Source organism: Chelonoidis abingdonii, chromosome 3 (assembly GCF_003597395.2).
Source record: "Chelonoidis abingdonii isolate Lonesome George chromosome 3, CheloAbing_2.0, whole genome shotgun sequence".
Classification (NCBI taxonomy): Eukaryota; Metazoa; Chordata; order Testudines; family Testudinidae; genus Chelonoidis; species Chelonoidis abingdonii.
In genome coordinates, this window is record NC_133771.1 from 204,005,347 (window position 1) to 204,022,948 (window position 17,602).

The following is a 17,602-nucleotide window of genomic DNA, read 5'->3' on the forward strand; positions in this document are numbered from 1 at the left end:
GGGGAGACAAAATGCCTAGAGCCGCCCCTGTCTGAGAGACGTGGAAAGGACAGACATATAGAACTGAGAATGTCTTACAATATGTGTGGAAGTTCTGAGAGAGACTGGAGATTGTGGGGACCTTGGCTAAAGAAAACCTCCTCACCACTCAACAGACCCAGAAGCATACCTACAACAAGGTATCAGAGGTGAGCTTATTTAAGCCAGGTGAATGGGTTCTCCTTTTATTCCTGAGTATGGAATCCAAGCTATTGTCCAAGAGGCAAGGATCCTATGAAGTTGTGCATCAAGTTGTGCCAGTTAACTATGAGATTAGGAAGCCTGACAAGTGGAAGCCCATCCAGATCTATCATATCAACCTTTTAAATTCACGGAAAGAGCGAGAAAGCTTATTGCCCTTTACCGCTCTGAACTGGAAATGGGGCCCCAACTGCCTCATGTCCTGCCGCCAGACTTTATACAGGTGAGGGAAGACCTTCACCTAGAGCAGAGGGCCCAGGTAAGGAGGCTCATGAAAGCCTTCCTGAGGGTGTTCTCCTCCCAGCTTGCAAGGACTCATCTTGTGCACTACCACATCCAAATGAAACCCAGGCAGCTCTGGGAGACCAGATGAGATTATGTGTGTCTGTGAACCTCCCCTACCCTGTGATATTAGGCCAAGACAGGCCGTATTTCTCCAAGCTCTTACAAAAGCTTCCTGTAACACAAGGGCTCAAGGAAGTGTTAGGGGACTTGTTCCCTTTTAAGAACTATGACCTCCTTACCTTCTAACCCAAGGGAAAAAACTCTCAGAAAGAAAAATGGAAGAGAGGAAAGAGTGAAAGAAGGTGGGAGAGACAGTCCCCTCCATAGCTGTAATAGACACCACAGATGCGAGAGCTGATGCCCGGAGAAGGATCATCTACAGGCTCAAATACCACCCCCTCTGCAACGAGACCTGAGAAGCTAACTGGATTCTTGGATTTCTATGAGGAGCAAAGGAATGATGAGACTTTGAGCTGAGTCTTCGAATAAGTAGCCATGATAGAAGATAAAGAGGTGGATCCCCTAAAGGCAAAGCAGTACCCATATTTTGCCCTTAAGACGGACTTGTCATATCATGCAGACCAAGACAAGCAGATGCAAGAGATATGGACATAATGGCTAGTACCTCGGTTATATCACTGCGAGTTGCTGCATCCAGTGCACACAACCGTATATGCGAGACTTCTTGGGAAAGACAAGACCGTTTAGGATCCCGGCATAATACTTTTGGCCAGAGGTTTTAAAAGAAGTGAAGAATTTCTATGCCTCATGTCCTGAATGTCAATTGACAGCTCCTAAGGGAATCCCCCGGGGTCCAGTAGTATCTCTTCCCTTGGTGGAGACCTCCTTTGAGATAATTGGAATTGACCTTATGGGATCCCTAGAGAAGAGTGCCTCTGGGCACTAGCTATACTTGGCATCGTGGACTATGCCACCAGATACCCAGGAGACATACCTCTACAGTCTATGAATGCTAAAACCATCACCAATGAACTGCTGAAGGTCTTCACACGGGTCAGGTTTCCCAAAGAGATTCTGACAGACCAGGGGACAAATTTCACATCCCGGCTGATGTGAAAGAAGCATGGGAACTAGTAAAAATCAAAGTCTCACACACATCCATGTACCACCCACACACAGATGGCCAGGAAGAAAGTTCAGTCAGACACTGAAAAGGATGCTCAAGAAGTTCATAGCCCAGGATTAAGGCTATGATTTTGTCATGGACATTTTTAGTAAAAGTCACAGACCGGTCACGGGCAATAAATAAAAATTCATGAAAACAGTGACCTGACTTTTACTAAAAATGTCCATGACAAAATGGGAAGAGAGGAGGGTCCATCACACTGCCCTGCTGTGGTTGGGAGCTGCAGGGACTGGTGAGCCTTGGGGGTTTCCCCCACCACCTGCAGCAGCTGAGGAGCTGTCAGGTTTCCTCTGCCACCCGCAGCAGCTGGGGAGCTGCAGGGGATCTCCCCCTGCACACAGTGGCTGGGGAGCTGCAGGGGACCTCCACACCCACAGGGACTGGGGAACTCCAGGGCCCCCGCCACTCTGGGCAGCAGGCGCACCTTGCAGTTCCCAGCCACCATGAGCGGTGGGGGTACCCTGCAGCTCCCGGCTGCTATGGGCTGAAGTCATGGAGAACTTGACCAAATTGTATCCTTACCCAGGATCCACGACACTGGGACCAGCTAATCCCAGCCTTGCTCTTCACCATCAGAAAGGTACTCTAAGCTTCAACAGAGTTTGCACCCTTTGAACCGCTGTATGGATGACAACCAAGAGGCATACTCAACCTGGTATGGGAAACCTGGGAAAGCCGAGCACCGACAGCTGAAAACATAGTGCAGTATGTTTTAAACTTACGTGAGAATTTGGAGGCTATTGGGGCATATAATGGAGAAAATCTCAAGGAAGCACAGGAACAACAACAACAGTATAACCAAGAGGCACGGATGCATGTCTTTCAATTGGGAGACCTAATCCTGTTGTTTCTTCCAAAGTTAATGGCCAAGTGGCAAGGACCTTATGAGGTGATAAAGAAAGTGAGGACTGTAGACTACTTGATCAGACAACCAGGGAAGAAAAAAGAAAAAAATTACCATATAAATTTATGGAAGGCTGGGAAATCCAGGGAAATCCTTTTCATCATACTGTATCCTGGGGAACCGGAACTAGGACCCCCCAAAAAGGCTCAGTATCCTCAGAAAGAACTTAAACCATATGCAAAAGGAACAGGTGTTCTAACTGGTGCCCACTTTCTCATGGGTATTCTCAGCTCTTACCTGGGAAGACATTCTTAGCACAACATCACATTAATACAGAACCTGGTAAAGTAATATGGGAAGTATTCAGGCCATCAAGAAAGAGAGCAGGACCATGGTGGAATCTGGGGTGACAGAAGAGTCCCAGAATGACTGGAGGAGTCCTATTTTGCTTGTCCCAAAGCCGGATGGCAAACTATGTTTTTGTATAGATTTCAGAAAAATGAATGCAATTTTTAAATTTGACCCCTATCCCATGCCAAGAATCTTAGACCAAGTGAGAGAATCCCAGTGCATCACCACTTTGGATTTGACAAAGGGGTATTGGCATATCCCCTTACCACTGGATTCTCAGCAGAAAACAGCATTTTCTAGGCTGCTCAGACTATTTCATTTTAAGAGTATGACCTTTGGGTTACACAGGGCAGCATTTGATGGACCGATTATTCCAACAGCACAGTCAATATGCAGCAGCATACTTGGATGATATAGTTATCTGTAGCAAGGATTAAGACTCCCATCTAGACAAAGTAGCTGCTGTTCTCTGATCTCTAATAGAAGCCAGGTTAACGACAAACCCCACTAAATGTGGAATAGTAAAGGAAGAAGCCTGTTGCCTGGGACATAGGGTTGGTAGAGGACAAGTCTGCCCCTCGGTGGATAAGATTCATACTGTACAGGTATACAAGACCCCCATGACCAAAAGGCAAGTGCTTGTCTTCTTAGGCTTAGCTGGATACTACCGCCAATTCATACCTCATTATGCAATCCTGACAGCCCCACTAACTCACTTGACTAAGGATGCCATCCCAAGATGCCCCACCTACAAAAGGGTGTCAAAAACTCAAGACCATTGTGACATTACGACCCATATTCTTCATAGAAATATGTTTATGTTATGCATGTATTCTTCAGTGTATTAAGCCTGGTTTGTGTGTTTGTTTTATTTGCTCAATAATCTGCTTTTAACTAAGATGTATTTTATTCAAGATAGGTCATGTGAGATATCATTGGAAAGGTTATGATTTACTGAATATGATTATCCAACTTGGATGCATGTATCATTTCTGCATCTGAAGTTAGGAATATTGACTATGTAACAATTACAACTGTGTGTGCACTTGGGGAATGCCCACCGGACAGTGCTCAATCAGCCTGAATGGGCCATTAGGAAGGACAATAGGACTTTGAAGATACCAATCTCCCTCCTTCCTGAGAAGTTTCCTGGGATGCTGCAATGACTCGGCAGGGTCATGTGATCACCATATTGGACTTCTAGTATTTTTCAGGGAAACCAAGGACTACTGCCATATGCAAATCCTATTTAAGGCTGAGGAGTGAATTAATCTTGGTTCTCCTCCTTTGCTTCCCCGCCCAAGCAGGAAGATGGCTGAAAACACTTGAAGAAACAAAGGAACTAAGTTGGGGGATGGGGAGGAGGCAGGGGCTGGGCCCAGGCAAAAAAGATCAGCCTGTGAAAGGAATACCTGGAGATTTAATCTAGGAGCAGTTCAGTTTACCTTCAAGTAGGCTGACCAGATAGCCAGTGTAAAAAATCGGGATGGAGGTGGGAGGTAATAGGTGCCTATATAAGTAAAAGCCTCCAAAATCAGGACTGTTCCAATAAAATTGGGACATCTGGTCACCCTACCTTCAAGAAACTCTGCAATCTGCATAAAACAACATTTAGAGTGAGAAATTACTATTTATAGCCAATTTCTTTAATGTATTAAGCCTCATTTGCATTTTTTATTTGCTCAGTAATCTGCTTTAATCTGTTTGCTATCCCATATAATCACTTGAAATCTACCCTTTGTAGTTAATAAACTTTTTTGTTTATTCTATAATCAGTTTGTGTAATTCGTAACTGGGGGGAACACACAAAAAGCTGTGCATATCTTCCTCCACATTGAGGGAGGGAGCAAATTTCATGAGCTTATGATGCATAGATTTCTACACAGTGCAAGACAATGTAATTTTGAGTTTGCACCCCAAAGGAAGTGTGCAATTAAGTGCTGGGGAATCCCTGAGCTAACTCTTGCCACACAATGCTGATTGCAGATGCTGTGTGATTCTACAGCTCTGTGTGTGTGTGTGTGCGCGCGCGTGCGCGCAGCAGGACAGGGTGCGGGAGCCCAGGCTGGTGGAAAGGATGGGCTTAGTGGGATCCCACTACATCAGATAGCACCCCGGAAGGAGGGTCCAACCCATCACAACCATATTCTGCAGACACCCAGTTCTGTATAGCCAAACTTCAAAAAGGAATTTGTATTACAGTTGCATTGGAGGTAGGACTAGGGGCAGCAACGCTTCCTCCGTAAGAAAACATACTCAGTGATAGAAAAAGAGTGTTTGGCTGCCAAATGGGCAATAGAGAGCCTGCAGTACTACCTCCTAGGAAATGCGTTCACATAGGTCACTGATCTTGCACCCTGCACTGGCTAAATGTGATGAAAGAGAGAAACTCAAGAATCATGAGATGGTACCTGTCACTACAACCACATGCCTTTTGGATACAACACTGGGCAGGATGTTTGCATCATAACGCTGATTTTCTGTCCAGCAAAGGAGCCTATGCTAGCCAATACTGAGCACAGACAAAAGGGAGAGGAAAGCCTCTCCTGTTTACCAGCAAGCAGCTTGACCACACCCCCAAGCAGCTGCCACAGCTGCCAGTCATGGACGCAGGCACCCACAGCTTCAGTTTATAGAGGAAACAAGGCCTGCTATAAAGGGGAGGGTACAGAGAAGGACTCAGTTAGAGATGACGGTCCAAGAAGTGCCCTGACCAGGAGCAAGCTGAGGAGAGCTGGTCAGGAGCAGCAGAGACCCCTCAAAAGACCACACCAGGAGCTGGTGACACAAGTTTATTCTTTTAATAGACTGAGTCCTTTATATTTTAGTCATCATACTATTGTGTTTGGACATCCTATCAGCAAGAAATAATTCCCCATGGCACTCTGGTTAGCTGAGGTTTGGTCATAATGTCTAGAAGTCTACAACAAGTAGCGCTTGTATTCGAATTGAAGAGTCAGCTACAGACATTTACTGAAATACAAGAGGCATTAGGGCTCAGCGCACCCTCCCACTTTTAACTGTGGTGCATAGGTTTGTGCTGCGTGCATGCTGTACACTTGTTTCTGCAAGTCAGAAATGCAGACACCCAGATACGTTTCATTGACACCAGCTTTATATCTACATCTGGAAGATGGTTTGAAAACAAATTGCTGATCAAAAAGAACTAACTCTGCAGAAGGATTAAATAATAAGTGTTTACATACAGTAAAGAATTCTGTAACATGGGGTTGTTTGTTCCCCATGTTTTGACAGAAGAGACAATAAAGAAAGCCTATTCTGATTGTTCAGGTGCAGAAGTTCAGCATGACCCTCGCTGGGTTATGAAGAAATGACATCTAGTTCTGCATGTCAAAACAGATTTAAACAGCACCACGCAGCTTACCGACAATTACAGAGGGAGAATAGATCAGCAGACGAAGCGGCACTCATTTTCTTCCCAAAAGAGTTCAAAGCACTCAAAGATTAGGATAACTTCTATGATGAACTGACCTATAGCTGTGAGGAGGTAACACTGTTCCCAGCTTTGGCTAGAGAAGAGCCTCTTGCTGGTTTCTGATGAACTAGCGAGCACTCTTTTTACAGAAATGACAGTTCTGCTTCCTGAACCAAACTGTGAAATACAAACACCAGCTGTTCAGTCAAACTGATGCTCACTGTGATTTAAGACAACTTACAGGAAGGCCTGTATCCACTATTAATTAACCAAGATTTGCAAAGGGACCGAGGTGCTGCAATGCTTAGCATTACAGTGCTAAATTGTAGGCACCCTTTCCTATAGTGGAATTCCCAACCCTGAGATAGCATCCAGGCTCACTGTACAATGCTTGGGGAGAGTTAGATATCGAAGAATGAGATTCACAAAAGCAAGTATGTGCTGAGTGGGGAGATGCCTAAGCTAGTTGATAAAAAGTGCTGAGGAGATGGGAATGGCCTAAGCCCAGACTCTCAAAGGGAGCTAGACAGCTATCTCCATTTAGGATTCACAGCCATGAACCCTCTATTGGAGTTAGGCACCTCAGCCCTTTCTCACAAAAAAACTGAGGCCAGGAGGAGGAGGTGCCTTCCTTATAACCTGGAGCCCAGTGGGCATAGAACTCATGTGGGATGTGAGACCCAAGTTCAATTCCTCATCAATTGATGGGGGAGAAGGGATTTGAACATGGATTGCCTTCATCTCAGGAAATTATGGGATTACAGAAGCATTACAGAGAAGGTGAGTTTTGAGAAGGGACTTGAAAGAGAATAAATAGGATCATAGAGAAGGATATATGCAGCTGCAACTGCACGGCAAGCTCTTGGAACATGAAGTATAAAGAACTGCTTAGTGAGGAGTGAAAGAGTGCTTTCACAAACACAGCATGGGACAACAGCAGCAATAATATTAAGACCAAAGTTATGTAGAAGCCTTTCACAGGAAAAAGTAGTTAGGATACATCTAAAATATAAGTAGGTGGAAGAAAAGATGAAGTACAAAATGCATCAGTGAAAAGTGGTTGGTTTTTGCTCCATTAACGAACATTTTCAATGAAGTCTTTGTGATGGGTTGGACCCACCTTCTGGTATGCCACGGATATACTGAGGTTTTACTGAGCCCCTCCTGCTCCAACAGCCTGGATTCCCTCTCTTTGTTTTGCTGAATATACTCGTTCACTAGCCCATTCATTTATCAGCTGACCCCGCAAAATGGAGAGGTAAAAATAGCAAAAACCGTATGACCCTTCCATAAGCCAACTCTATATTTCAGGGGTTGGAAAACTTTGGCTCCCGGCCCGTTAAGGTAAGCCGCTGGCGGGTTGGGACGTTTTGTTTACCTGGAGAATCTGCAGGCATGGAGCCCCTCAGCTCCCTGTGGCCATGGTTCGCCGTTCCCAGCCAGTGGGGGTTCCCACAGCTCCCGTTGGCTGAGAACGGCGAACTGTAGCCACAGGGAGCTGAGGGGCTCCATGCCTACAGATGCTCTAGCTAAACAAAACTCCAATGTATTAGCTCAGGGATTGGCAAACTTTGGCACGCGGCCTGCCAGAGTAAGCACCCTTGTGGGCCGGGCCAGTTTGTTTACCTGCCGTGTCCGCAGGTCTGCTGATCACGGCTCCCACTGGCCACAGTTTGCTGCTCCAGGATGCGTCACTTTTTTACCAGAAAGATTCGGCTTATGAACAAGTATATATGGTAGGCTCTACGGCCTCTTGCAGCATACACACACACACACACAGGTAAGGCCACAACCAGTTGCAGACACAGACTGAAGTCAGCTCTGTGTGAGAGGATTCACCCAGCACTCACGTGCACACCCCATTGGGGAATAAACCCAAAATAATACTGTCTTGTGCTATATAGAAAGCTCTGCACAGCGCAAGCTCATAAAAATTTGCCCTCTCCCTCAATGTGAAGAGAGATATGCACAGCTTCTTCCCCACCGATATGGATTGCCCAAACTGGGTTTAATAATAAACAAAAACAAGTTTATTAACTATAAAAGGTAGATTTTAAGTGATTATAAGGGATAGCAAACATAACAAAGCAGATTACCAAGCAAATAAAACAAAACACACATACTAAATTTAAGATCTTAAAGAGACTGATTACAAAATATAATTTCTGATCCTAAATGTTGATTTAGGGAAGATGCAGATTTTCTGTAGCTTAGAGTTCCAGTTATTTCTCTTTACAGACTAGACTCCTGTTTTAGTCTGAACTCAGCCCTTGCCTTTGTCTCTTCAGGTGTTTTTAGCAGTCTTTCTTCTTGGGTGGGATAAATTAACCATGTCCGCTCTCATGTTCCATTTCTGCAAAGGGAGCCACAAGCAAAACCTTCAATTCCACAAACAAAATTCCTGATCCTTTGTGGGATCTGGGCATTTGTTTTGATCCATTAATAATAATAATTTCATAATTAATCATTATTAATATGTTTGTGTTATGGCAGCACCTAGAAGGACTCCACTACACACTTTACAAAGACACACTCTTTTAAAACATTTTGCATTACTGAAGGGGCCAAAATCCTAATACTGTGTTTGCAATATATTTGCAAACTGCGTTATGTGGCATTTTCCTGTTGTCTTCAGTATGAGCAGGATAGGGCTAATCTCCATGTCCTTACTTCCTAGCATTACACCACAATTTATACTACTTTTATTATGCCACTGTGCATCACCAAAGCCCATTAGTAAGACTCCCATTGCTTTGGGTATGGACCAAAACCTAACCCTCCTGCTTCTCACCACATGCCGAAGTTAAAAAAATATTGGCAGCTCCTCTTGGGTCCAGTCTTTATCTGGGAGATTAATATACATATATTAGCTGCCTGGGATTATTGTTTCACTCTAGAGCTCATCAGATCTTTAATTACAGAGGGGCCTGGTAACACCAACATCTGGGATTAAAGGCTGTGTGTGATTACACAAACCCTGCAGCTCTGGAGTTCATCCCTCCTGTGATGAAAAGAAGCAAACAGCTACAGCCACCACAGCCCCATGGGGGCAGGAATGTGTAACCCCAGGCGACAGGCTTGGCCAGTGACTGCACCCGCCCACCCCTCTGTGTGTGTGTGTGGTGGTGTGGGGAATCCCTCCTTGTGGTTGTGCTACCGTCCCCACGCGTGCGCTCGCGGGCCTCGCCGCTCTGTGAGGGGCACCCCAGGCTCCCTCCCCACGCCCCGCCCCTCCCTGGATACGGGGCTCCGGCCCTCGGTGGGCGGGGCTCCGGGCAGCAGCCGGGAGAGGGGAGGAGTAGCGCGTCCCGCGGAGGTTTGTCCCTGCGCTGGCGCCGTACCAGCGGTGCTCGCCGCTGCTGCCCCGTGGCTGCCGTGACAACAAGGGGAGCCGGCCCGACCGGCGCAGTGATTCGGGCGACTGTGTGGGAGGGGCGCGGCGCGGCGCGTCCTGCCGTGACGGTAGCTGGCAGTAGGGGAGGAGGCGGGAATGTGGCCTGTCCCCTAGCCGGCAGGGCCAGCCCTGGGCCAGGGCAGGGATGAGCCATGGCTTCCGTGAAGGTGGCTGTCCGGGTCCGGCCCATGAACCGCAGGTGAGTCCCGGGCGGAGCAGGCTCCTGCTGCTCATTTCCCGCTGTAAGGGGTCGGGGGGAGGGACTGTCCTGCCTCCTGCCCCCTTCCCTGGAGGCTGCGGGGCCGAGATCCTCCCCTCCCGCCCTCGTCCCCTTTCCTGGGGGCCGATGTCGAACTGGTCCTGATTTGTCCCGGGTCAGGACCGTCACTGTTCTTATTCCTCCTTATCTCCCCCCCTGTCCCCTTCTCTGGTGGCTGCTGGGGCAAAGACTGTTCTGCTGTGCCCTTACCTGCCAGCCCTCCCTTGGCTGCTGGCCAGGGCTGGGACTAGTCGCTGCGACTAGCTGGGACAGACGACACCTGTCAGGCATGGTCTAGACTGTAGATAATACTAAATCCTGCCATGAGTGCGGGGGACTGGATTAGATGACCCCCCCCGCCCCCTGGTCCCTTCCAGTCCTATGATTCTACAATTATCCCCTCTCAATACCCACCTTCCATGGTGGCGGCTGAGTCAGGGCTGGGGCAGCGTGAAAGAGATTTTCAAGCAATGAGGAAGTTTAAAAAAAAAATAAATTCTGAAACAGAGCAGAAACGCTCCATTCCCACAGTGTGAGACCATTGAAAATTGCTTTAAAATGTTCTGTAAAATTCTCTTCCCCTTTCAGTTCTCAGGATAAGTCAGATTGTGTGTCAGGGCTACATCTCACTGAAACACGAGTTACGATGGTTAGAACCATGTTGTTATTCCTGATCTTCCAGGTTCTGTATCTGGAAGTTTTAAAAGTTTGTGGGGACATAAATGTCTGAGCTGCCAGAACACACAACTCCTGTAAGGGCTGTATTGGCAATGCCATATCTATAATTGTTAAGAAAATCATGTCTGTGAATGTTAAATGTCTCTAATATGCAGCAAAATAATCCACTGCAAGAGCTACTTCAAACTTGATTGCCAAATGAAGTCCCTTTCTTTCTCCTTTGGTGGACTGAGAAATACTTTTGCGTTGTGCGTAAGAGGGATTGTTTTGTCAGGATCCTTTACTGAATGAAAACTTTGTCTTCCAAATCATTAGTAATTATATGTTAGTCAAATACTTTTATAGTTTAAGAAAGTTTGCAGTATTGTGAGAGACAAGACTGTTGAGCACACTTCCTTTCATCTGAACGTTAAAAGAAAGTAGAACACTGCACATTATTTGTTGGGCCCATATGGGTATTGCAAGCTGGCTTGCCTATTTTAATAAGAGGTATTTTTACATAGTACAAATATAACTACTCTTGGTTTGCAGTGGGGGAAGACATAGAAAATGTTTGTTCAGTTGCTATTGAGAGGGCTTTTTTTTTTTCCATTTAAAAATGGGAAAAAAAGTAGATCGGTATCTGGAAAGTAATATTTTGGACACTTTCAAAAAGTGACCTCAATCAGAAGTCTTAATGGGTAATGACTGTTAGTTGACTGCTGAAAAAGACATTAAAAGGACACTGCCTGGACTGTTCGCAAAATTGATTGTTGCAAAATGTACACATCTTGAGGAAAATCCAGAAAATAAAAGCAGTTTCCCCTAGATAACTAAACTTTTCTAATGTACAGAGTAAATATAGTAATTTTTTTTTAATGAACTAACCCAAATACTGCTTTAAAGAGACAGACAAACACCCTCCCCCTCCCATATTAAATTCAGTAGCTTCTCTTGGCAAGCTTTTCATTTATTCCAATGGTCTGAACTGACACAGCTTTATTTTATTTTATTTTTTTACAAGAAAAAGATATGCATTAAATTTATAAATTGTCAACCAGGAGTCTGTTAACTTCCACATTTTACCTACTTTTGATATCTCCTTATCAATTTGCAAAATCCTTAGAAGATATGTAAGTAAATAATAAATAAATAAATATTATAAGGGCCTTGCGACCATGGGTCGAAAGGCAGAATAAAAGTGTAAAGTGTTATATATTTGTATTGTCTTAGCACCTAGGAGTCCTAATCATGGACCAGGACCTCATTGTGCTATGCACCTTTCAAATACATAATGAGAAGACAGTCACTGTCTCAAAGAATTTATAATCTAAGTACAAAATACAAGTGGATACAACAGATAGATTGGGAGCATATGGAACAGTGCTGGTGTGTTGGGCAGCATATGCTGGGATGTGTTAAGGTTCAGAGAGCAAGCAGGAAGGAGAACCAGCAAACCAATTTACAAGACATGGTTAAGGATTCTTGTGTGTGCTGCAATACACAACTTGTTTACAGGAAGACAGTTGTGCCAGCCCAGGTTGCTAACCAGAGAAACATGACTAGCTGCTCTGGTTTCTGAGAATACTAACCATTAACTGGTTACAAACTGAGGCATTGATCATGTTGTCTGCCTGGTTGAAGCAGTCTGTCTGCGCACAGTAAATTGCAGACTTGGGCCTTGAAGTTATGGTGTAGGCAAGTCCTCACTGTCAGCAAAAATACCACCTCAGACTGTGTTCTTACCACATTTGTAAGGTTTAGCCTGATCAATATTTAGATGGGAGGCTTCCTTGGAAAACCCAGGTGTCATAAACAGATAGTAGGAGTTAATAGAACAGAAGTACTTTATATCTCTTTTGACTGTAAAGGGTTAACAAGTTCAGTAAGCCTGGCTGGTTCTCTGGTCAGGTGACAATCAGGGGACAGGATATTTTCAAATCTGGAGGGAGGGAAGTTTTTGTGTGTGCTGTTAGTTTTTGGTGGTTGTTCTCTCTGGGTTCTGAGAGTGACCAGACGTGCAACCAGGTTTCTCTCCAATCTTTCCAATACGGGCTCTTATCAGTTCAAAATAGTGAGTACTAGGTAGATAAGGCGAGTTAGGTTTATGTTTGTTTTCTTTATTTGCAAATGTGCATTTTGCTGGAGAAGTATTATTGTGCATTTGGCTGGAAGAGTTCAAATTTGTATTTTGCTGAAAGGATTTTAATTTGTACTTAAATACTTAGGCTGGGAGGGTATCCCAGTGCCTATAGCTCAAAAACCTGTACTAATATATTTTAAATTTACAAAGATATTTTTACTGTTTTTTTTCTCTTTAATTAAGCTTTCTTGTTTTAAGAACCTGATTTTTTTTTATTTTTTTTTTTTTTTCCTGGTGAGACCCCTGGGGACTGGGTCTGGATTCACCAGGGAATTGGTGGGAGAAAGGAGGAGGGGAGAGAGGCTAATTTCTCTCTGTGTTGGATTACTGTCTCCTCGGAGAGTTTGGGAGGGGGAGAGAGAAGGAGGGGGAAGGTGCCTTTTCTCTCTCCGTTTAGATTCAAAGATTTGAATGAAAGTGACCTTCCAGGTACCCAGGGAGGGGAAGCCTGGAAAGCAATGGTGGGGAAAGTGTTACTTTCCTGTTAAGATCCAGGAGGGTCTGGGTTTTGGGGGGACCAGAGTGTACCAGGCACTGGAATTCCTGGTTGGGGGCAGCGCTACAAGTACTAAGCTGGTAATTGAGCTTAGAGGAATTCATGCTGGTACCCCATCTTTTGGATGCTAAGGTTCAGGGTGGGGAATTGTACCATGACAGCAGGGTTCAGCAGAAAGTTGGTAGTTTATTAAAATGGCGCTATTCTTTTTTGGTCAGCCTGGTTTTATGGGCTGCTGTACTGCAGGAGGTGCTATCCTTGAGATGAAGTGCAAACCCAAGATCCTGAAATGTTAATAAGAGTAGTGATGTTGGCCCTGGTGCATAAATCAAATGGGATAATTACATTTTGTCCATATAAATTTCTGTTGTATCTTTATTTGGATATGATATCCTTTATGTCCTTTCCTAAGTTGTTGCTGTGCTCTTCACATCTGCTATGCTGAAGTACGTAGTCTTAGGGTATGGATACACTTGCAGCCGTACAGCACTGCCGCGGGAGCACTTCCGTGGCAGCGCTTTGGAGTGCGAGTGTGGTCATGGCGCCAGTGCTGGGAGAGAGCTCTCCCAGTGCTGCAGGTACTCCACTTCCCCTTGGGGATTAGCTTATAGCGCTGGGAGCCGCGCTCACGCTGGTGCTTTGCAGTGCTGTAACTTGCTGCACTCGAGTGTGTTTTTTCACACCCCTGAGTGAGAAAATTGCAGCGCTGTAAAGTGCCAGTGTAGCCAAGGCCATAGCTTGGTGAAGGGACTTTTTTCTTTAATTAAAAGAAACGTGTCAATGAAGCCTTACTGTATCCCTGTTTTTTTTAAACTCGGAATGGTATACATAAAAAAAAAGACTTTCATTAACTTGCGGCACCTTAGAGTCCTGAGTCAAAGAGTCCTGTGGCACCTTATAGACTAACAGACGTATTGAAGCATAAACTTTAGTGGGTGAATACCCACTTTATTGGATATTCACCCACGAAAGCTTATGTTCCAATACGTCTGTTAGTCCTGTGGCACCATACAGACTCTCTTTGTTGCCTTTTACAGCTCCAGACTAACATGGCTACCCCTCTGATACTTTCATTAACTTGTAATTTCTTGTAGATGAAGCTTAGTACATTTTTGGTTTGTTTTAAATTTCATTATATTATGCAGCTTATTTTATGATTAACTATTCAGATCATTTGTAATTAGAGCAGGCCGGGCAGAGTGTGGTTATTTAAAAATGTCTGTTGGTAAGACTACTTCAGCAAAGCTTCGAGTGCTTTGGTTTTTGCACTATATGCAGTTGCAAAATATGAAAATAGAGGTGAATATTGAATTATTAAAAATAAAACTAAATTGGAAATTATTGATATTTTGTAAAATTTGTTTCAGTTCTTCCTTGGATGTTGGTTTTCTACATGTAGCAAACCAACTGAAGGGAAAAATAGAAATGCATATGCTCAGGTTTGCCGCTTAGGCACATGAAGTCATTCACAGTTATTATAATAAATCAGTTTTACTTTCATAAGATGAACAGCTTTAAAATGTTATAGAGTTGAGGGTTTCTCTGTAAAAGAAGTTTTTAAGTGACTAGGATTTGGTTGGATTAACGTGTGCTGTTTCAATGTTAGTGCTTGAAATTTGTAGGCCATATTTGTAGACTGTCCATTACAGAGATATGCAAATTAGTGCAACAGCACCATTAACTATATAATATGTTGTATATATGCATTTTGGAATGAGTCAAGCAGTAGGAAGGAACATACTGCTTTATTAAATATAATTTGCATTCCATCATATAGGTGACTAACTTTAATGCACTTCCCTCCTTTCTGTGGTTTTTGGTCAATGGCATCTGTCTTTGATCTGTCCTGAAAAGGGACACATTCATTTGGGAGCCACAGTAGTCTGCCTACCTCCTTTGTCCTGTGCCTCTCTAAAAATAATTCACATCCAAAAGTGTATCATCTGTAAGAAGGGTTTCTGACAAAGTTAAGATTCAGTATCTCTCCTGCTGAATAATATAATAGTAACCGTGTAGTATGTAGAGAATTTGTTTAGCTCCTAAACCTTATCTTTGAAACCAAACTGCAGATGTGAGCTTATGTAGTCACAAAACAGTTTAGTCACGTTAAGTCTCCATGAAGCCTTCATTTTTCTCTCTTGAGCATGTGTATGTAATTTTGTGGAAGTAGAGAGGGACAAATGTAGTTACTATTGTATTGTGACATTAACTTAGAATTTTTTAAAAAAAGGTTATTTTATATTGCCAGAAATAAATCTTTTGAGTCACAGAAGGAAAAAGCAGTTGATTGCTTCTGAGATTAAAGATATAGTAGGAGTTCATAAGTGACTGAAGTTATCCCAGGGGCTTATGGAATGGTCTTAGTTGTCACTTACCTGTATAAAGTTACCTATGAGGTTCAGTGTTAGAAATAATTGTTAAAACTTCAGCCTGTGAGGAGTTGGGTGGGAAGGATACTGAAGAAAGTAGGGTGTTTATAACAAGTGACTGTCATTCCTTGGAGCATTCCTATTTGCAGTGTGCTGTACCTTTTGAAGTTCTCTCAACTCTCCCTTTTATTTTTGTTGCCTGAGAAAATATCAGAGAGCTCCTTATGCTTCTCTGTTCGTTGCTGGATAGCATCTTGAGCAAGTTGGACACTATTATGTGGTTTTCTGTTGACTTTACGTTCCTATTTAATGAAACTGATTCTATTTTTCCCGTTTGGATGCTTTTACCCATTGCTGGTCAAACTTATGAAGTTACCTGACAATCTTGCATTAATATCAGCAGTGAATCTTTTAGTTCTTCAATTTTCCCTTCCCCTCTGTTTTCTCCTCCTCCCCATTATATCTATACTTACAATTAATGGTGAATTTGCATGTTTAAATCTTTCTGGAAAAATATATCGAAGACAAAATCATGTCAGTACTTTAAAAAAAATTGCTAATTTTGTGGTACAATAAAGGCAATGTTTTTAACTTAAAATGATGCAATTCTCTTCTGACTCTTAACTGGTTTTATGGCATAATTGCACGGTCATCTTTGTTTAAACTCAACACCCCAAAAATTATACACTGAATGAACCTGGTATTGGAGAGGCCTGGAACACAGATTTTAAATGATCCTCACTGCTACCACTTCGACAACAGTGGTAATGAAAATGTCAAGATTGTTGTACTGGCTGGTGTTCTGTTCTTCCATTTCAATGGACATCTTCATTCAATGACTCATCTGATGTTGAAGAATTTGAAGAAACTGACTACTTCTATTTTTAAGATGAGCACACTTCTTTTCTCTCATTACTTAATTTTTGACCATGTTTTCATTTTACTCATTTTTCCAAAGTCAGTAATTTTTATGCCCTTAATCTGCACGCCCTTCTTGATATCAGCTGGAGTTGTGCAGATCGATGGAAAGCATGATGTGACTCTTGGGATCTAACTAAAGCGCTGGTAATTATAAGGAATGGAAAATCTGAAATAAAAATTCCATTGGTTTGTCAACTACACTTAAAATAGTCATGCTGAACTCTTTTAACTTAAACAAAAATAAAAAAGAGTTAATAAAAGTAAACAACAGAAACTGTATTGTAGCATGTATGTTTATTACACAAAGAGAAAATATATTGAAGTAGGAAAACATGAGATACTAAAGTGTAATATAGTAAAAGCAATTTGTGTTTAAATTGTGCTTTCAAAAACATGGATTTCTTTAACTGTGCTGGGTTCTAATACTGTAGAGTTTTTGGCACTGTCTTTGGGGCCAAATTATATTTTAAGTGGACTAATTTTTTTAACATAATTTAGCCCAAACCACATTGGTCAGATGAACTGTTACAGCTCAGTGCAGCCACAATTGTACGTTAAACCGTGCATAAACATACATAATATATTTTTTTAAACTTGGTGGTTTGCCCATGTAGAAAGTAAATATTGGTCCATTATACTGTACCTCTATAGCAGTGGTTCTCAAACTGTAGTCAGGGCTGGTGTTAGACTTGCTGGGCCTTTGGCCCTCCTGTGGTGGCAGGGCTCGTGCAGGCTCAGGCTTCAGTCCTCCCTCCTGGGGTCATGTAGTAATTTTTGTTGTCAGAAGGGGGTCATAGTGCAACGAAGTTTGAGAACCCCTGCTTTATAGCATAGACAGCTGCATCTTTGTTTCTGATCTAGCATGGTATGTAAACAATCACACTTATTTAAAAAACACCACAAACTACATGAAAAATATTGGTTTCTCATATTAGAAGAACTAGAAGTCAGGCAACTACTCCACTTGAAGGCACAACAAACAAGTTCCTCCCTGTCGTCGTCGTCCTCCTAAGATGTGCTAAATTTTGTCTAGGTACTCTCTAAAACTTCATGAATGATG

The 17,602-nt window shown here is 43.2% G+C and overlaps 1 protein-coding gene across 6 annotated transcripts in view; it reads left to right on the forward strand.

Moving 5' to 3' along the window:
* Positions 1 to 9,769: 9,769 nt before the first annotated feature.
* KIF16B (kinesin family member 16B) overlaps positions 9,770 to 17,602 on the forward strand; it is a 220,011-nt gene continuing 212,178 nt past the window's right edge. For all 6 annotated transcript variants that reach the window (XM_032763280.2, XM_032763281.2, XM_032763284.2 and 3 more), the window contains exon 1: positions 9,770 to 9,896. In XM_032763280.2, coding sequence (XP_032619171.1) covers positions 9,850 to 9,896 — 47 coding nt within the window. In that variant the 5' untranslated portion in view covers positions 9,770 to 9,849. The remainder of the gene's footprint in view (positions 9,897 to 17,602) is intronic.